Source organism: Haliaeetus leucocephalus, unplaced genomic scaffold (genome assembly GCF_000737465.1).
Source record: "Haliaeetus leucocephalus isolate CR32 unplaced genomic scaffold, Haliaeetus_leucocephalus-4.0 Scaffold751, whole genome shotgun sequence".
Taxonomy (NCBI): Eukaryota; Metazoa; Chordata; class Aves; order Accipitriformes; family Accipitridae; genus Haliaeetus; species Haliaeetus leucocephalus.
Genome location: NW_010973187.1, coordinates 19,371,945 through 19,392,446, shown reverse-complemented (window position 1 = coordinate 19,392,446; position 20,502 = coordinate 19,371,945). Strand labels below are relative to the sequence as shown.

Sequence of the window (20,502 nt, the reverse complement as noted above, 5' to 3'; positions counted from 1 at the left end):
GTAACCCAGATCAGAGGCTTGGTTGGCAGAGCTGTACCAGCAGAGCTTCATGGGGCTCCTGCCACATTTGCAAATAGGGTGGTGGTACTCATAAAAGGACCACAGGCAACATAAGGCTGGGGAAGGCAGGTTTTTTGCCATTTCTGCTGGACGCAGACAATTTCTATGCTGGCAGAGCTCAACAGTGGATCTGAGCATTCCAACCCATAAGTGTTGAACTGGGTGAGTGGTAGATTAAGCCAATATCAAAACCAGCCTCTGCTTTGCTGCTCCTTTCTCAGTGTTCCCAGGATGAAGTTCATGTGTGATGGATTCTGCCTGTAATAACAGTTATTCAAACCTATGCTGAGTGTGTGGCAGCCCCCCACCTCAGCTTTTTGAGCCCTGTGAGACGTTGGGTATTGTAGCCCATGTCTGGAAGACCTTCCAGCTTAACAGCAGACAGGAGACAACCAAGGACAACTTCATGCTGCTGTCACAATCTCTGCTTATTCTCCTGCTCCTCCAGGCAATCCCAAATGAGAGGTCCCAGCTCACCCTCCTTGCACACTGGCATGGCGAGCTGCTTCCCAGAGTGGAGCAAGACTTGCATCTTGAGTTGTAGGGCACCATTTCTTCTGCAACTGATCCCAACTGACCCCTCGCTGCCTCGGGGTAAGGATGGGCAACGGTCCCTGCTGTGGAGCAGCTGTAGTATCTTTCAGTGCAGATTTTAGCTTGCAAGGTGGCTGGCCTCCTGCTCAGAGAAATGGAGTCCCCATGTCCCCATCTGCGTAGTGATGGGTGAGTGCTGCAACCACAGACAAAGCTGGGGATGTTGCTGCTGTTTTTCTACCTGTGCCATGCTGTTTTTACCCCTTAAACCATTCAAGGGCTTGGGGAATTGAAAGAGCAGCCTGTGATTACACTGAATCAGGGCAGATGGAGAGGGGCTTTCTAATCCCCCTGCACCCTTGTGTCACAGCAGAACTGGGCTGCAATCTGCTGTTTCATGACAGCAGGACACAGTTCTTGCCTTCCCTAACAGGTACCCTTGTGACTATGAGCTGGGCTGGATCAGGCCACCCTCTCCCGCTGTACACTGGAGAGCTGTGGAAAATGTTGCCAGGCTTTGAATGGATGGAGGCTCGTCTGACCTGAGGGCAGTTTGTGAGCTCCAGGCTCTTAATGGCTGTCAGTGGGCGTAGGGTGCAATCTGATCCAAATGGGAAGCTGGCTGAAATCCCAGCAAGCTGTTGTTACCCTGTGAGGCATCTTATGAAATGAGATGGATTTTGTGAACTCTCCCCCCTGCCTGGCACCCCACTAGAAGGAGAAATACCCTGTAAGCTAAGCTACAAGCAGGGGCTTCCCCAAGTACAGCTCTTCAGCGTATTGAGGCATGGTTTGCATGTCTCTCCATTTACAAAGCTCTTGTATATTAGACCAAAGTTTCCTCCCTGCAGAGCTACTTGCACTTTCTGTTCTCAGCACAGCCTCCCACACTCCATGCTCCTCTTCGGACTGTGCGTTCCCACTTCCCAGGCACGCGATGCGGGACTAGACATCTCCAAACTGCTCAAGGGGCTGTTTGTTTTCTTTGCTTTATAAAGGGCTCTGCCCCTCTTTGAAAACAGCCTTGGCTGCTTTCTTAGCAGGGTCTGACCTCTTGAGTTCCTCTATTGCTTTTTTCTGAGCATGTCTAGAGGATCATTCTGTGACTGTATTTATCCCCTTCATTGGATCTCCATAGCAAGGACTGCTTTTAAAGCCTAAAAGCACAACCCCATCTGTCTTGTGCCTCTGGGGCATAGTAAAGAGCCCTGTCCTGCAACCACTGAGCCTGTGAGCGATCTCACTTGCAGAAATGTTTTCATTGTCCACCAGACCTGCCTATGGCAGAATGATGAAGATTGCAGGTTTTGATTCGTTTTCCTGAGTGGCCACACTGGACCTTCAGACTTCTGTTTTTCCAAGTGAAACTCGTTCCTCTTCTTTGGCCCTGATGTTCAATGGTTAGGATTTGGGTTTGAAGAAGACAACACTTCTTGCTATAGGATTGATTAATCTATGCTTTGAGGCGTCAGCAGGTTGCACGAGAGCTTGGGGAGACGCAGCTCCACCTTGGCATCCCTTAGCTGGTGATGCTTGGGTGGCCTTGTCCGAAAGGTTGGTGGGATGCCCTCGCCTGTGGGCACACAAGGAAGAGAAGGTAAATTTGTCACTGTAAAGACTGTTCCAGCCTTCCAGCACCTTGATTGCAGCCTGGTAAATGGACAGCGTGAGACTAACCCCCGGGGATATCCCTCCTCTCCCCTTTCTCTGGGTGAGTCCTAACGATAGCTGGGCAGAGGGCTTGAAGGTAAAACCATTTTTCATTGCCCTCTGACCAGTCGGGAATGCTTTTCTTGCTGCCTGGCGTCCCTCTGGGAAGTAAATCACAGTCACAGTAGAGGGCAGTGTGTTTGTCCCTGGAGGCCCCTGTCTCCCAGTGACCTTCTCAGCTCATGAAGACAGCTTGGCTTTGCTGTAAAGCAGCTCATGTGACAGCGGTAATCCGCAGCTAGTAAACAGCTGTGCAGGAAGATTGCAGGGGAATCGCCCTATTTTCCCCATACTGCAGACCCTGGTAGGCCAGCACACGAGAGCAGGACGATGGCTTCTGCTTGCTGTGGGAGGCTGCTATCTCTTTGGCTGCATGAGTCCATCAGTGGGTTGGTATGTTTGAAGCCACACCAGCCACCGCTGCAAAGCACGCTTGCCAGGTCAGGAGCACGCATGTTCTTCTGTGAGTCGATGTGAGGCTGCAAACCAGGTTCCAATAAGAAAAAAAGCAAAGTCTCCTGAAGTGGTTTCCTCTGAATCTTTTCCAAAGCCAGAGGTGGCATTTCTAAGCCTGATTTTGACTTGTTCCTCCTACCCCCCATATCCTTTGGCTTAATTTATTCGCTGATATATACAAATTCCTCCCTGAGTAATGCTTTCTGATGGCTTGCGTGGACCCCCTTGTGCTCCAGGGACACTCGGTCACTGGTGCACTTTTTGCCATCTGCCCACAGAAAGTTAAAGCGTGCCCTGGAGAAGACACAGACTCTGAGAAGGGAAAGACTGAGGGAGCACTAGCTTGGAATTGGTTTAAAATTAATCATGGTATTATTTGTTATTCCCATACCCAGCTTACAGATCGTAGCAAATTTTCCCTCCCTGTGGGTTTGCCTCCTTGTTGCTACAGATCCTTGAACTTCCTCATCTCCATTTTCCCCCTATGATTTTAATTTTCAAAACCTCAAGCGTGTCCGAAGGAAAGTTCAGTGAACAGGGACTGGTGCTGATGAGCCAAAGGAGCCAATGACAGCTAAAGCAGGCGCTCTCAGACCGAGATCCAGGCTTGTGGAGCCAGAGGTTCTTCCACTGTGCAGGCAGCGGCAGCCGTAAGCTGCCAGCAATTTGCCTCTGTTCCCTCCAGGAAGGAGGTGCCTTTGATCAGGTAAGCAGCAGTTGCTTTGTACCCGTGTAATCCCTTGGATTCTCTACCATCTCTGCCAGAAACCACCAGCAGTGTGTTTGTGGCTTCAGTAAGTTGTCCACCAGTGGCTTGAGACAAACCCTCATTTCATGTAAGCTACAGAACAGCCTTCAGAAGTGGCCATCTGTTACCGCTGGCCTATGACAGATTTGAACGCGAGACCTCGCAGTGAAAGGCTCTCTGCTATTCCCCTGAGCCGGCTGATCTCTTCCCTTCCACCCCTTTCCATCAAAAAAAAAAAAAAAAAGGCTTTGTACTCCCAAGCATTAGGGGACTCTAATTGGTGTGTGCACGACAGGACCACTGCATTTAAATGGTGAACATACAGCTAATGGAAGCTGAGTTTTATTGCTGGCATAAATATAGTATGTTCAATTCCTTTGAAGTCACAGGGATCAGCAGACAGGGGTGTTTGTGTTCAATTATACACTATCAATGAATTTGGCCCATGGTTGTTTCCTGTTGCTCTAACCTGCAGATGCATTATGATATCCTCAGCCAAATCTTCTCAGACGTTCCTGGTACGTTTTCTTTGCAAAAAAGGGTCCAAGTCGCACTTCCAAATACGAGTTAAGTGTCACGAGGTTTGAAGTCCCGCAGCAAATTAACAAGACTTGAATTTGGCCGGGTTTTAGACTTTCTGCTTATTTGCTGCCATCAGAGTTGTGCCTTCTTGCTTCTGGTCCAGGCGGACCTGCGGTCTGAGCCAGAGTAGTCGTTCCTGCAGCCAGTGAGTGGGACTCCGGTCTGAATCATCCACAACAGATGCAAAGCAGAAGGGATTCTCCAACCACCGCAGCTCCTTTCGCTCTCAGGAAGAGTTTTTCGACCTGTTCTGTCCTGCCCCGGGAAGCGCCAGGACAGGCTGTTATACAAGTGGCTGCTTGATTCTTTTTGCAGTTTTTGTCCGCGCGGGTCCGTGTGCCATGAGTCTCCCCTTTGCGGGCCCCTGTGCACCCCGGGTGAGACCCACAGGGACAAAACACCTGGAAGACCCCTGCTTACTGCAAAGCAAATGGTGATTTCCTTCCCTGCACCCATCATTGCCTTGTCTTGGTGTGCAAAGAGGCTTCCGACCACCTAGCCTGTGTGGCTCGGGCTCTGCCTGGATGCACAAATGTTCTGTGCCTTCAGTCACCAGGCCAGGGCCCAAGCCTTTTTTTTTTTTTTTTTTAATCAACAGCTGTGCAGAGTTTAAAAGGGAGGAATCTGCCAGAGGCAGTAGCATACCAAGAATAAGTACTCTCGGGAGAGAGAGGTAGGAACCCATCCCACCTGCTGCGCAGCCCAGGCAGTGGAAGACGGTGGTGTATGAAAAAAAGGAGGAATGTAGACTGTAAAAACTTGCTCTTTGCATGATAAGTTCCATGTCTGAGTTGTGTATTTGCTGTGATTTATTGCTTACCTTGCTAAGGATGGGCCAGGTCCTACATGGGGGGAAGTCGGGGGGATCTGTGCCAGATGGGTCCCTTGTCCTATAAAGAAGACAGGCTGCAGACACCAAAGCACTGTGACACTTCACACCATTGCAATGAGGATGTGTGCTGGTTTGTAGCAGGGATGCTTTTATAGCTAGATTTGAAGGGTATGCTTTGAAGAAGAGAAGAAAAGGACCCTTAAAGCGTGTGTCTAGCCCTTTTTTCCCCCAAGGAAAAAAGAAGAGTGCTTACCTCCTTGTAGCTAGTGCGGACACTAGCGTAAGGTAGGGCTTCAGCAGAGACACCAGAGTTGCAGCTTTCCATATCTGCAAGGTAAAGCTTTGAACGCCTTCCCAAGGCATTGTCCTCCTCCAAAAGTTGTGCACCTTGCTTGGATGTGAGTTCATGTCACCTCTCTTGGGTTAAGAGCACAATTTCTCCCAGCAAAGAGGCACAGGGGCCAGGAGTGGGGCAATGGGGGAGAGAGCCCATCACTTTGGACCCGTTCGTTGGCCATGAATGCGCACTCTGTTGTAGCAGAGAGGCTCCCGCTGAACAAGTTAGTGAAATGCTGGGAAAATGTTTTTTAGATGAAGCCAGAGACTATCTGGTTACGTATTACCTTACTGCCAGAACAATAGCTGCTTTATATCTCCATGTACTAAATGCTCTGTAGTATATGCTAATGTCCGTGTTCACATGTGATCTATCGCGCAGCGTACGAACTTGTGAAACTCATTGAGATCCGAGTCTGTTGTAGCCTTAAAAACACATTGAGCTCCTTTCAGAGACCAACGAGGCCGAGTGCCTGGATTTCATGAACTTTCTAGCCTCGTGCTCTTGGGATACATAGAAATGCCACTTTGGCAGCCATTTCTGCTTCTCATTCATTTCTCATCCCTCTACTTGGGGAACAGTGGAGAGATTTACTGGAGGTGGCCTTAGCTTCTCCAAGATGGATTTTACTACTCTCACTTCTGTGCAGCCGTTTCTCATTGGGCCTCTCTGGTCCAATTAAGCCATTCATCTAAATATTTGTAAAATACAGTACAAATGTCTGGAATTATCTGATTTGTGCCTCCCACTTACTCTGCCTCCCACTTATGCACATAATGTTCTGTGTAGAAGTAGAAATATTTAGGTTACTGTGCCTAATATTGGGGTGTTACTCGTATGTGGACATTGAATTTTCTCCTCATATGTGGGCATTGAATTTTTTAATTCACCTAGTAAGCAAAAGGATGTATTTCCTGTGAATATATTAATTACCCCACTTAATCCTCCCCCCCCCCCCAACTGTAGTATTTGGCCTTTGTTCAGCCTTTTACACTTGCATTTTATTGTCAGGCTTCCTAGCAGCAGACTATTCAGGTTACAAGTGGAGCCTAGCAGAGAGTTCATCAGGTGAGTGGATTTTTGTGGTGGTAGTTTGGAATAATGGGATTGGGCTGTTGTCAGTACTGCCACTTGTTCCTTTAGGTTCCTGCCTATGTGGTGTTTCTTGGGGTTAAAGGGGCTATATCTATCTGTCTTTTTTCTTTTTTTTCTCCTCCTTTCACACTTTCAAGGGGAAGATATCAGACGTCAGATATATATTTACATCCAGGCATCTTGTAATGGCTGTCTCAGCCTCTGCTCTGTGCCTGGACACTCTTTGGGCTGCAGGGTAGAGATGCGCATGCCTCTGGGGTGTGCTAATATCTTGCAGCCCAATCCTGTTAGCCTTATGCAAGCCGAGCTCTCTCTCATAATTGTTACTTAAGTAAAGAATTAGTGAGGAGCAGGACAGAGCTGGGCTCAGAGCCTGTATTTTAGTAACACTCAAGCAGCGGTACTGTGGTGATGAATGGGGTTGTGGGGATGTTGTGATTTTTGGATTTGTAAAATTTGGCTTTTTAAAGGTCATGGGCATGATGCAGAGTCAAAGCCACAATGCAAAGGAGAGAAAACCCAGTAAATACACTTTCAGCACCCATCAGCTTTAAGAAATGAGAGGCTGAACATTGTAGCAGAAACCTAAGTAAAGAAGTAGGCTCTCCCCTGTGTCACACAGCACAGGAGGGTAGATACAAGAGCTTGCGTGTGTGTATGTGACTGCTGGCTAAAGTCCACCAGCTTCTTCTGGACTGTGGACACACCTGTCTTTTGATATGCAACTGTATTCCCCTTGCACACTATTTATGATTTGCAAGAGTGCCCAGAGTATTGTTCCTGCAGAAACTCTGCCAAATAATTATCTGCTTCATGAGAATATGTGACATTTCAATGCTTTAAAAAAAATAATTCAATTCAAATGACTTTATTCTAAAATGGACTTTTGTCATTCAAGTAATGTAACATTTTATCAATTTTAGATGGTACCCTGCCTTCGTTCTCACAACAGCCTTTAATAAAACCATATAGAAAATACAGGACCCTAAAGGCTGTTTTTAAAGGTAGGATAAGAATCAGTCTCAACAGGTAATTCTTCCTCTGGAGAGCCCCTGTGGATGTTAATAGCATAGCAGGCAAGTCAGTAAAGTATTTATGGCAAAATATAACAGGGATCCCGATTAGGTGATTGTCCAGAAACTTTAAGGTGCTATATTGCCCGCCTGTCCCATCATTGGTTTAATATCTGATTCCCCGTAAGAGGAGCAGACTCTAATTTATACTTAGGTGTTTCCTGTCTTTACTTTCTGAGAAGCCTGGCACTGGTAACACCTGTCTGCTCCGTCTTTTTTATTAACAGAAAACAGATTGTAAGAAAAGCGAATCCCAACTGGAGCAGACATTAGGAGTTGCTGTACTTTCTCTATTTTTAACTATGTTTCCTGTATACTTGATTGACCATGATAGACTGCTAATCTTATCAGGTGTGCCCTTCACTCCACAGCAAAGCCAGCCGATCAAGGAAGCTTAGAAGGGTTATTCACTAAGCTTTCATCTGTGGAGTCCGGTAAAAAAGCTTTCTTTTCACAGGTAGACACATACACTCCTCACGTGTTTGTCACCTCTCTACACACCAGATTGGCTTGGGTTTAGAGTGACTTACCCTGGGGACCCAACACTAGTGTGTGAGGTCTGGGTAGGAACTGAGCTTGAACAGATACAGCTTTATTCGGCCTCAGATGATGTCCAGGTCCTGCTATTAGGCTCTAAATTCACCCTCAACACCCCATGAAGGGGAGAGGGAAGGACAGGTAACCTTATGTAAGACACGGGGGCTGGAGGCATGCAGCTGATCCACCGTCAGGATAACAGACTGCTGCTTTGCCTTCTTTCCCCAGCACCCTTTTCATGGGAGTTTTCAGCTCCATCAAAATTGGGATGAAATGGAAGACCTGGGATTTCAGATTAATCATTTCCAATGTTAAAAATAATTGCAAGTTTTTCCTTATGTTACTGTCCTCAGTGCAGATGATTGCAGGTGGAAGACTTCTGGTATGTCAGGAAAGGGCTGCAAAGACAGAGGTGCATGGCAGTTGGGAAGTGTCATCGGTGAAGGAGACGTTTGTCACCACTGCTTGAAGACTGTGGGTCTTTGCTGTGCCAGGGAAGAGTCTGGGTATCAGGTTGGCTCACTAAGGTCTTCCTCTTTCCATGGAAATGCTGGGGCTTCAGAGGAGATAATTCCATGAGCATAGCTGAGCCTCTGTCTCTATGTCACTTGGTAGGTTGGGCCGTCCCAGCAACACGGTCTCCTGTAAATCAGGAATCCCAGCCCCAGTGTTTTTGTCTCAAAGTACTGCAACTTAAAAAGAACTCTAAAAAAAACCCCAAACCAAAACAAACCTCCAAAACTCAAAACCCCCAAAAGCTTTGGAATCATCTTCAGGGATCTTGTTAGTCATTTGACAAGGGAGAGTAGTGTCCTCTAGGTCATCTCTCTGGGATGAAGACTGAGCTTGTGTATTCTCTTGGATTATATATCAAACAAAGTGGGAGGTGCAGACACACCTGCCCCCCCGTGGTCTGCTGAAAGGAGCCACAAGTAACTGAGTGGTCCCTTTCTGAGGATGGATTGCCTTCATCTGCCATAGAGGCAAAGGTAAAAGACCAAGAAATAAGGGAGATTAAGCCAAAGGCGTTTCAGATCTTGGCTAAGCTGTGACCTTTCCCTTCTGGTGGAGAGGAAGAAAATAGAAATGTATCAAAGATGCTAGTGCAACGAGCTGTCCTCTTGCAGCTAGAGAAGGAAGGTTGGTCTCCAACTGAGACTTGGGAATAAATAAAAATCAAACATCCAAACCTGGGTTTTAAAACAACACCTTGATGCAAAATACCAAGCATCTAGCAGTCTTTGTTGAAGCTAAATGAGTGGGAGGAAGAATGAGCCATATAAGCATGGTGTTGCATCCTGGGCCGTGCCTGTCTGATGGTGTAGGGCTGGAGGTCCCAGATCAACCAGGCTTTATGGGTCACAGAGACAGCAGCTCCCATTGCTCTGAACTAGTGGAGAAGGAAAGCTCATTGAAACAGAACAAGAGGAGCCAAGGCTAAGGAAAGAAGTCACTGACAATATTAAGCAGGTAGGTGATGCCCAGGGACAGTTTGAGAGACTGAGATGTGATCATGAAGATGGGGTGGATGCAGAGAAGGAAATAGTGGCTCCAGGACTGTCCTTACTACATTCCATGCAGTTGTTGATGGAAACATTGCATCTTGTTTTGTCTCCTGTGCTTATCTTCTCTTTAAGTAAAAGTCAAGGCTATTGCTAGATTGCCACACTCGGGTTAGTGCTCTGTCTGCGAGCTGCTGTGACTCAACTTTGCTATCAAAACTTCAGGTGGCTTGTTACATTTCTCTTTGTTGTGGTTTTGACCGGAGTGGCTCTTGAAAAGTCATGATGGATGATCTTGAGGTATGCTTGTGGTCAGCAAGCAGAATAGAGACTGCAGCTTTTTTCAAATTATCATTTGGTGGAACAATTTTTGTGTTTTGAAATGAATGGCACAGAGGATGTATAGGGAAGAGCTGTGACTCTTTTGTGCCTAGAAAGTTCTCAGAGCTTAAATCACTGCGTGGGCTTTTTGTGATTTGTCAGTAAGCCATTTCTGATGGTGAAAATCCTTCCAATTATCGTCTTGTCCTAAGAGACATCTAATTTGAATTAGTCATTGATGCTCTAGCAGTGGCGGGGAGGGGGGGGCAGAGAGAGAGAGGGGCATGCTTTCAGAAGACAGTTCGTCTTATCTTAAAGTAGGTGCCTGTGTTAAGAGATGTCTTCTGCTTCCTTTGTCACCATTGAGTGTGATAGGATTCCTGAAATACTTGATTTCTGCAGTTGACTTTGGGTGAAATCCCATCCATGGTGTCATGTCAACACCTCATATCTTAAGGGACACGTTTAGTTTGCGGATGTTTCTGCTCCACGGTCAGAGGATTTTTCAGGGTAACGTGACTTCGAGAGCACTCATTTTAGCTGGTGTGATCTGAACTTGTTACAGAGATCTGTTTTGTTTTTCTGAAAATACATGCTCATGCCCATTGCCTGTCCTTCCCCCCTCTTGAAGGCCTCTCGAGTCAGTCCCCCAAAAGGGAGGTGGTCAAGATGATAATTTCTGGAAATCTTGGCAAGCCAGGTTCCCATGCAAAGCAATGTGGATTTAATAAAAATCTGTTGTGGGAGCTTTTAATGTTCATGCTGAACAGTGCTCTTTTGTGTTAGCAGTAACACACCGGGTAGTCTCCAGCACTGCAGTTATCTGTCTTGGTGAGGATAGGAATGCTCTTTACTCCAGGATTCAGTTGAAGGACACAGTTGCTCTGCAGTTATTTAAGTACTGGTGGTTGTGCTACCTTTATTGTAGGCAACAATGTAGGCCAGAACACCTATGAGACTGCAGACAGCTGGACAGAGCCGCTCCATATCCTGTGTGCATGACTGTCCTTTTTAAAACCGGTAGCGGTGAAGTGTAGCAGAGTCCTTCCTGTTTTGCCATGTTGCTAAAAGAAATTATGCATGGCTGGGAGAATGAGGTATATCCTGTGGTTGACTACGAACCAAGTTTACTGTCAAGAAATACATCTAGAGCCAACGGATTTGTCCAGTATGTCCTAGGCCTGTCTCAGATTTGCTTGTTGGTGACTCTACCATCAGTGGACCAAAGATTTTTTTCCAGAAAATGGAGCCTGTAAAATCTTGTTCACATACGAGGCTGCAAGAACTTCAAGTGATCGCTTACACGAGCCCCTTGCCTGAGCCAGCGGTATCTTAGCTGGCTCTAAAAGACCTCCAGTGATGGAGACTTTGCTCCAGAGCTTCGCTAACCTTATGTTTAGCTGTCTGTTCCCCCCCACCCGCTTAATATCTAGGCCAGCTTTCCATGCTGCACTTCAAGCTCATATCTTACTCTGTCCCACTGTGGAAAAGACGATGAGGTTATTCACTGCTTATCTGCATCAGTCTTGATGTATTTACAGGCTATCCTACGTATACAGACCAAAGCATGCCCAGTGCCCTTTCATTGTGCTGCCCACTGAGGGCAAATGTTTTGTTGTACAGAGGTCCTCTAGCGATGCATTTCCCTGCTTGATTGTTGTGCATTAAAATCTGCACACTGGTCATTTTGAATTGTCTACGAGAATTCTTCCATCATGTCTTCAAAAGTTGCCTTTGGCTCTGAACGAAATGTAGCAATGAGATGGTATCTGCTGACCTGTGTGCGGGGGCCCTGTAGTGCATTCCTGAGCACAGGAATTTTGGTTGGACTCCTCAGCCCCATGCCTCTGGAGGAGGGAAAAAGAAATTGCAGGAATATCTGCACCGAAATGCTGTGGCAGGATCATGCTAAGCAAAGTTTCTACAAGTTTCCCCTCAGTGCTAGGTGAGAAGACTGAAGCAGGCGAAGTCCCTGAATGAGTTGGAGGTCAATGGTCAAGAAAGTCCAATGGAAATATTCGCTCTTTTTAGCCTTCTCCATTGTTGGTGTGAGCACTGTAAGGCGTTCAGAGTTCTAGCAGGGGTCTGAGAGACTTTTAAGGCCTCTCACAGTGGTCTTCTGACTCTGCAGTGCTTGCAGATGTTCAAAGCAAACAACAAACCCGACAGCTTTCAGCACTTAACCCCTTCAGTGTCCAAGAGAACAGAGCCAGATGTATCAACTTTGGCATCCATTGCATCGGATATGCTTTCTCTCCTTAGTGCCGAGTTTGCTTCTAGTGCCAGTGGATCCCCAAGACCAGGACCGGCTGCGGCTGACCGTGGCTCATGGCTTCTGATGATTTGAAGCGAGCTTTAGGCTCCTTTTGGAAGGGGACACGCAGCTCTCAGTTGAGGTCCTGGTTTTTTAATAAGACTATGTTGCCTAGCTAAAAACCAGATGATGCTCTATCAAGGGCTCCAAGGTGATCGCCGAAGTCATTGTGCATTTTCTGGTTTGCCCCACAAAAGAAATCCCAAGAACAATACTTCGTGCTACTTCATGGCTCTAGACCTGTGCCCCTTACTCCTCCATGCTCAGCACTCAGAGCAGTGTTTCTTGTGGCTTCACAGCTTTTACAACCATAAACTCACCTCTGTTAACAGCACCCCTCTCAAATTCTTCCTTCACCTTTCAATGTTGAAAAGGTTTGTACCATCTCCCCTTTCCCCTCTTGTTGGGCTTAGGCTGGCTAAGTACCACAGAGCAGGGCTGAGCATTGCTTGAGACTCCTGGTTCCCTGATGCAGGAGCCAAATGGTAATGCTTCTCCATTTGACTTCTGCTTGCTCACAACCCTCCCGTTCCAGAGGCTGCTCTCACAGGAGTTTGCTTTGGCAGGAGAGCAGCTCTCTGTTGTAGTTGACGCTACCAAAGAAGAGGATTTTGCACTTTTTGAAAGAAGAGGAGGCTTTCCTTTCTTGAGTTGATGGTCAACATGATGACAGTGGTTGCTGTTGTCTGGTCAAGAATGGGGCTGGTTCCTGTCTCCTGACCCTTCAGGACTTTGCTCCTATGTTCCTGCTTGAGCTCCATGCAGAAAACGTTATGTGTGAGGTCCTGCCGTTCAGCCTTTCCATGGTGTAGAGGGTCATGCCAGCACATTCACCAGAGGAGCCCATCTCAGCTGGGAAGAGGACATCTCCCACTCAATGAGTGACTGGCAGCTGAGAGAGGTCCCTCGAGATTACACACTGTTCAGTTTCTCCCAGCCATTCTGCATGTCTGAGCATTTAACATGAGGATTAAGCTTTCAGAAATGTTACATTGAATGTCCACATTGTCCATACGGGTTGTTGCGGGAACTCCTGTCTTGGTATCAGTGAAGACCTTTCTAGTCCACGGTGCGTTTCAAGGCTTGCAGAACCTCACTGCCCACCTGAAAACTCACGCTACTGCCATAATGAAAGCGTACCAAACACTCACAGGACATACGGCAGCAAGGCTTTTCACACCATCTGCTGCCATATCACAACTTGATGCTTACAGTCCAGCTTCAGACAGAGCTTTGTGCAAGGTTGCCTTGGGTTGTTACGGTTTCCTCACTGATGGGCTGTATCAACAGCCAGGGTAGTGTAGACCTCACCTCATCTATGGTCAGGAAATAACTAGTTCGTGGAATTGGGGCACTGAAGAGTGGATCTGCTTGGCTAGTTAGCTATCTGTGTACTTCAAGCACATTAGCAGGTGGCCTGAGCCACTTTAAACTACCAGACGCAAAACAGGAGATAAGGATGCACCTTGCAGAATGGACTCAACCTAAGGTACTGGGGAAAAAAACAGCATGTCTTGTGTCCCTGAGTAGGACAGTATTCCAGATCCTGAAGGACTGGGAATGTGCCCAACAGCTGGAGACTGGTAGTATCTCTTCCTTGTGCTGTGCTTGCTTTGATCTCAGGGCTGAAGAGGTGTTAAAGCAAGGCAGAAACTGGCACTGATGACCCTGGTCCCCTGAGCATTGACTGTCCTGGATGTCCAGGGCGCTGCTGAACCTCGACACCAATTCCCAGGGCACTGAATCATCCCACCCACCCGACCTTCTCCCCCAGAGCCCTTTGTGGTGGTTTAATGCAGTCATCTGCAATTTAGGATCAAAACAGTTGTTCTTATGCTGCTGCTGATCTGCCCTCTGGGCCAGGTAGGATGTCTCTATCAGCCATCGCATGACTTTTTGCCTCTGAATCCTGTGGCTCTGGTTGCAGGTAGAACCTAACTCTTACCCTTCTTCTGTAAGCTGTAACCTCTTCTCTGCTGAAACAGCAGGAGTTTCATTATCTCCTACGGCCCGTCACAGTCCCCCAGCTAAAATGCAGCCACTAATATCGTCTGACCAGGCATTAGAGTACAGCTGCAGCCGTCTCGGAGTCAATTGACTCTAATCCTTTGATTCATGGTGGGCATCTCAACCCCTAAGGCCTGCCACAGCTCTCCTTCTCCCTTGGCCACCCTCATGTCCTGACCCCTTCCCCTCCATGGCTGTCAGGTGATGCTGGCCATGCCATAGCCTCCTTCCTAGCAAAGCCAGCTGATCCTCCACCAAAAAAAGTCTTTCCCTGGCATGCTGCAGGTAAGTGAGAGGCAGGACCTCAGTGCCGGCTCTCTCCCAGCTCCCAGTGTAGATGTCCTTGCAGGACACAGCAAGCTCCACCAAAGCTGGAGCAAGCAAGCTGGCTGGAGCTGGCTCTTCGTCCCTGCCAAGGATGGGAGGTGCAGGCAGGTAGATGAGGATGGTGGCCAGGAACGGGTGATTCACAGGGGGACAGAAGTGCCCGGGCTTTGTGTTTTGCCCACCATTCCTTCCAGAGCAGCTTTTTGGGTGGCTTCACAAAGGGGAAGCAAACGCACAGCCCAGCTGCATCTTCCAGCTTGCCGGGAGCCCACAGCCATGGTCTGCGCCATTCAGTGCGTGATTCATCACCTCTGCTCTTGTCCCTCCCCAGGCAGGAGCTAGTCTGAGCTGCATGTGGGATCTGACGGGATCCCTCTTCCCTGACTCAGCTGGGGCTCCCCCTGCGTGCCCCGTTCCTTGCAGAGCATCCTGGCACGGCTCCACTTTCCTTGCAGATAGGTATTTTTCAAAGACTCGAGAAGTTGTTGTTTGTTTTTTTTTTTTTTGTCTAATGGATTTCCTGTTTTTAATACAATTGAAAGGGTCTGAAATCCATGCTTTAGATTAACATATGCCAGCTAGATTAGGGCTAATCAGGGTGCAGGTCTGAGCAGATGCAGCGGAGGGCCAATCCTAGACCTGATTACAGTATCTCAGTAGTTTAATCGTCTCTCTCCCAAGGGCGATCATCTCTGCTTTAATGCACAGCAGACTTTCCAGCCCTCTCCTCCTTTGGTTTGTTACCACCCCTGGCAGGAAGGCCGCTACGTCAGATGCTGAGGCGATTTAGTTTAATCCCATGCAGAAAGGGATCTGTGCGTCGCCATCTCTCACAGAGACTTCCCTGCTCTTCCGTGCACTCCAAGATGTGGCCAGCCTTGGCCAAACCTTGGGTGACGTGAACTCATCCTTTCCAAAGATGACCTCGGTTAGGTCTTCACGTCTCACCATCTTTTGATAGCACCCGTCTTTGGCAGCAGCCCTACCCTGGCCAACGCGCATGTTTGCACAGCATGGAGGGATCAGGCTTTTAACGTTGCATGCTCTGTGGTCCATGAGGGTAGTGGTGACGGGTCTTTGGGTTGGCCATGGGTAGTAGACTGTCATTTGAGAGCTCCAGCAGTCTACTTTGGGTTAGCAACCCAGGTAACCTAGAGGGCTTAGCTGGGTTTTTGGTCTGGAGCAGGGATTTTAGGTGCATCCCAGGCCAGATCTCCAGCTCTGTGCCAGCACCTGCTTAGGCTGGGATGTGCTACGTTTCCTTAAAGGGTCTGATAGGAGATTTTCTTCAAGAGGGCTGAGCGTGAGCTCTTATTTCAGTGTTTTGTTGCCTAAAACTCTCATCTATTAGAAAGCACCCTGGGAGCTTTGTACCTTCTCCTGACTCCACACTGTTCATAGCAGTCAGTGTTGAACCATCGCACCAGGAAAGCAATTCCTTGGTTGGGCCGTGAACTGGACAAACATGGATGTAACCCTTCTGGCATGGGTCAGCCTTTTGGCTGGGGGATCACGGAACTTTCCTACCCGCAGAGCGCTTTGAGATCCCAAGAGGAGGGATGTTAAAGGACTGCAAAGCACACTGTGCTCTGCTGGGGTCACCCACCTGGTCAGCACGATTAACTCCTAAGCTTTCCTGTCTGTACAGTAAGTTATCTGAGGACACCAAGCTGCACTCTGCCGCCTCGTGTTATTAAACAAGTGCCCTTGGCGGGACAGAAGTCTGCTCTCTGCCACAGAAACCTGAATCAAAAGAGATTGTACTGCTTTTTTGGGAAAGCCTGGGTCAGGAACCTGCTGTCTCAAACCGTTTAAATGCTGTTTCAGGGGCTGGCCATCCTGTGCTGCTGGCTGGAAGGATTTGTTGACCTCTGAAGGCTTTTTCCCCAACAGAGGTGCAGGTAGTTTCAGAAATGTCATGTACAAGGTAGCGTTTACAGGCTCACTTGTCTAAATCGTGCTTTGCCAAGCCAAAGGCAGTGGTGGGTACAGGCAGAGATAGTATCAGAGTAGAAAGATGAAGTTTATCTTGCCAGCCTGCGGGATTTGCCATTCCCCTTCCCCTGCCCAGCTGTATCAAGCAGTACCAGTGCTCCTTGCTTTTTTTTCCACCTCTTCTCATCATTCACATCACAATATCCTCACGGGCCTTGTTGTTTTGTTGTCACCTTGGCTGGTGTTACCTAGCTAACCAGGACTCACCATGTTTGCCACAGAGGTGCTTTCCTCCGTGGCCAAAAACGTGCCTGAATCTTTGCCAGCTCCACCTTCAGCTCAGAGGCATCTGATCCCTTTCTGTAGCAGAGGCGCCCTTGGGAAGATGATATTTCCTACTTTGTTGGACCCATTCATGATTGAGGAAGGGCTGAGAAACTTGGTTTAGCTTTCCTTTATCTTCGTTATATGTCATATATATACATGTGTGAGTGCCTATAACCAGTGCCTGGAGCCAGTATGGCTTGGCCAGGGCTCGCTGGTCCCACGCTGCCCTTTACCCATCTCCCTGCAAAGGCAGAAGGACCCAACTGGGATGGAGAGTGAGCTGGAGGAAGTCAGTCGTGTTTGAGAGAGGCCGGTGGCTGTACCGGGGGTCAGGGGCAGGACAGGTGGTCTACACCACGACGGGATCCTTCTCATGTGCCACGAAAGTGGGAAGGTGTTTGAGTTACAGAGGGTGGACGAGTCACAGCGGGGAGAAGCCAAATTTATCCCTTCCTCAGCCCCAAGGTTCCCAATTCTGGGCCAGTCAGGTAGAAAAATGTGTTTCAGAAGTGTGTTCCTCGTCTGTGGGTGACCACCGCCGGGCTGTATGATGGCACGCTCATGGCTGTGGGAGAAATATGTGGGAGCAATCCCTGCCTGCAGCAAAACACGGCCCGGCAGGGTTGGCTGTACAGGTACCTGCTGTACCATCCCAGCATCTGCTTTGGGTTCCTCCTCCAAAAGTCTCTTATTTCTTTCCTCCTTAACCTTATTCTCTCTCCCTGTGGCCGGACAGCCCCGCGGTGCGGGCTGAGCTCACCGTGCTCCCACCCAGCCCTGCCCCATCCCATCCCTGCTCCTATCCCATGGAGCACCACGGTGGGTGAGTCCGGCACAGCGAGACCACCAAGCCGCAAATAATTACACCAGCATGGACGCTGCTGGGTGGGAGGCAGGTGTCTCCCAATTGCCGGCTTTCCATGCATAGAATCACGGAATGGTTTGGGTTGGAAGGGACCTTTAAAGGTCATCTAGTCCCACCCCTCTGCAATGAGCAGGGACATCTTCAACTGGATCAGGTTGCTCAGAGCCCCGTCCAACCTGACCTTGGATGTTTCCAGGGATGGGGCATCGACCACCTCTCTGGGCAACCTGGGCCTGTGTCTCATTACTCTCATCATACAAAATTTGTTCCTTGCTTCTAGCCTGAATCTCCCCTCTTTTAGTTTAAAGCCATTACCCCTTGTCCTGTCACTACAGTCCCTGCTAAAAAGTTTGTCCCCATCTTTCCTAGAAGCCCCCTTTAGGTACTGGAAGGCTGCAATAAGGTCTCCCCAGAGCCTTCTCTTCTCCAGGCTGAACAACCCCAACTCTCTCAGCCTGTCCTCACAGGAGAGGTGTTCATCCCTCTGATCATTTTTGTGGCCCTCCTCTGGACCTGCTCCAGCAGGTCCATGTCTTCCCTGTGCTGAGGACCCCAGAGCTGGACGCAGGACTCCAGGCAGGAGTACTCTGACAATCCAAAGGATCATCTCTCCAAACAAACCAACACAAACGCAGCCCCCAAACCCCTGGGGACCACGGCACGTGGCCACACCAGCCTCATCCCTCGTGCTGGTCTAGCTCCGCTCCTTCCCTCCCAACCCCACTCCTGTTTTTTTTTTTTTTTTTTTTTTTTTTTTGTCTCTTCAGGTCTTGTCCAGATCCCCGTCAGCATGTACCAGACCGTGGTGACCAGCCTGGCCCAAGGCAACGGCCCCGTTCAGGTGGCAATGGCACCCGTTACCACGAGGATAGCCGACAATACCGTCACCATGGACGGGCAGGCAGTGGAAGTGGTGACCTTGGAACAGTGACGATGCCCAGAGCAGGATCGTGGTGATTTTCCTCGTCTCTTACGCGAATAATTTTTTTACGCCTCTCCAGAGATGCAATCAGGTGGCATTGAGTCTCCCAGCTTTGGAAGCAAAGGTTTTGTTAACCTTTTTTTTTTTTAAAGGAAAAAAGAAAAAAAAATACTAGCAGAGGATGTGTGTTAAGTGCATTTTTATAGCGCCACTCTGCTCTCATAGGAGTGAGAAGCCAAATTGTGACGGGACTTTCATTCCAAGGAGATGTAAAAGAAAACAAAATAAAGCAAAGCAACCCTTTAGCTCCCATTCCCCCCCCCTACATGGGATTGAGCAGGGTGAGGCCTGGGGGGGGCCGAGGCATGGCGAGGGGAGCACAGACGCCCTCGGCCAAAACCGCTCCAGAAACATCGTCGTCCGCACTTGGCTAATTAGGTTTCAAAGATTTTAACGTGGACTTTTATATTAAAAAAACAAAACAAAAACACACAAAAAGAACAACAAACAAAAAAAAAAAAAAAAAGGAAAAGAGTTCAGAAAAGGCTCCTCTCCTGGGAAAAAAAAAAAAATGCATGTGTGACTGCAGGAGGGTGGCAACCTCTTGAAGGGATAACGCTCTTCCAGGAGCCAACGTGACTGCCGCCCTCCCCGCGCTGGCGAGCGAGACCACCTCTGCCTTTGACGACCATAAGCGCCGCTGCGGAGAATCCCGGCCGTGCTCCGCTCGGCTCCCCTTGGTGCACACTGGAGACCTGTTCTTATTTCTCTGCTCTCGAAACGTACCTGCCATTTTAGATCTCTTCTTTTTTTTTTTTTTTTTTTCTTCTCTATTATTATTATTGTTATTATTATTATTATTTCCTGTTTTTGTGGATCTAGACCGGAGTGGAAACACCTCTAGAGGGGCTCTGGCTGCATCCCGCCCCGCTCTCCCACCACCTTCCCAGGAGTTCCCTTGCCAAAGAGCTGCCTCGGGTTCATCCCGGTCCCCGCTGCCGTCCCCCAGGACCCTGCATCCTCCCCTGCCCGTCCCCAGAGAGTCCGGTTCCCCGTAAGAAAAGCTTCACTTGAAGGTAGCGGGGAGGGGAGCCAAGCGCAGACCCTTCCCTTCGGGGACCCCTCTGCACCCCCCAAACCACCCCCCCCCCGTCCTGCCCTACGTGCATCTCCTAGCACAGCTCTGGGGGGACTTTTAATCCCCATCACCCAAAAACCTTTCCAGGAGGGTTTAAAAAAAAAAAAAAAAGGCCTTGGGGGTGTTTTTTGAGAGCAAATCTTACTTTGACCTCCCCGTGGGCCAAACCCTTGCATCCCAGCCGCAGCGCCCGGCCAAACCCTCCATCAGCCACAGCCCCGCCGCGCGTGCAGTTGTGCATGGTATTTAATTTTGGGGGGTTTGGGGTTTTTTTTGTTTGTTTGTTTGTTTGTTTTTTTATTAATTCCAAGTGGCCATTAACAAAGTTCTCCACATCTCGCTCCGCCTTCGAGGAAGTTTTCAGATTCTTGTATTTACTTGTTTTATATGGAAAAATATCAAATGTTCTTTGTATACATTTCTTCTGTACTTTAACGAGGGGAGGGAGATCTTTCCATAGAAACAGTCCTGGTTCTCCAATTTGTTATTATTATTTTCTTTTTTAATTATTATTTTTTTATTGTTGTTGTGAAGATGTCGGTGGCTTTCAAGTCAGTGTTTCTTTGGCGATGAAATGATGTTCTTTTAGTCCGAGAGGTTCCCCCCTGCCCTCCCACCCCTCCAAAACAACAAAAACCAGGCAAGTAGCAGAGCATGGACCCCCCCTTGTTTTCCCAGTGTCTATTATTGCCTCATTCAATAAATTGTTACAAATGTGTCTACCCCTGCGTCCGGCTCTCCTGTTTGGGGCTATTTTAGGGGGGTTTTGGTGTATCTTGCCATCCCTCCCTACCAGATCGGTGTTTTGGGGCTTGGTCCTGCACCCCCCAGCCCTTCCCACGCCAGCTCTGCTCTGCCCTGCCACGACGTTGGAGCTGGT

At 48.5% G+C, this 20,502-nt stretch overlaps 1 protein-coding gene across 2 annotated transcripts in view; it reads left to right on the top strand.

Annotated features, from left to right (window-relative positions):
- The window catches only part of LOC104840253 (nuclear respiratory factor 1), a 31,645-nt gene extending 13,014 nt beyond the window's left edge, over nt 1-18,631 (top strand). Inside the window, exons 3-4 of one of the 2 annotated variants that reach the window (XM_010581077.1) lie at nt 6,271-6,327; nt 18,330-18,631. In XM_010581077.1, coding sequence (XP_010579379.1) covers nt 6,271-6,327; nt 18,330-18,493 — 221 coding nt within the window. In that variant the 3' untranslated portion in view covers nt 18,494-18,631. The remainder of the gene's footprint in view (nt 1-6,270; nt 6,328-18,329) is intronic. The other variant, XM_010581078.1, reaches the window with a different exon arrangement.
- The last annotated feature ends 1,871 nt before the right edge of the window (nt 18,632-20,502 follow it).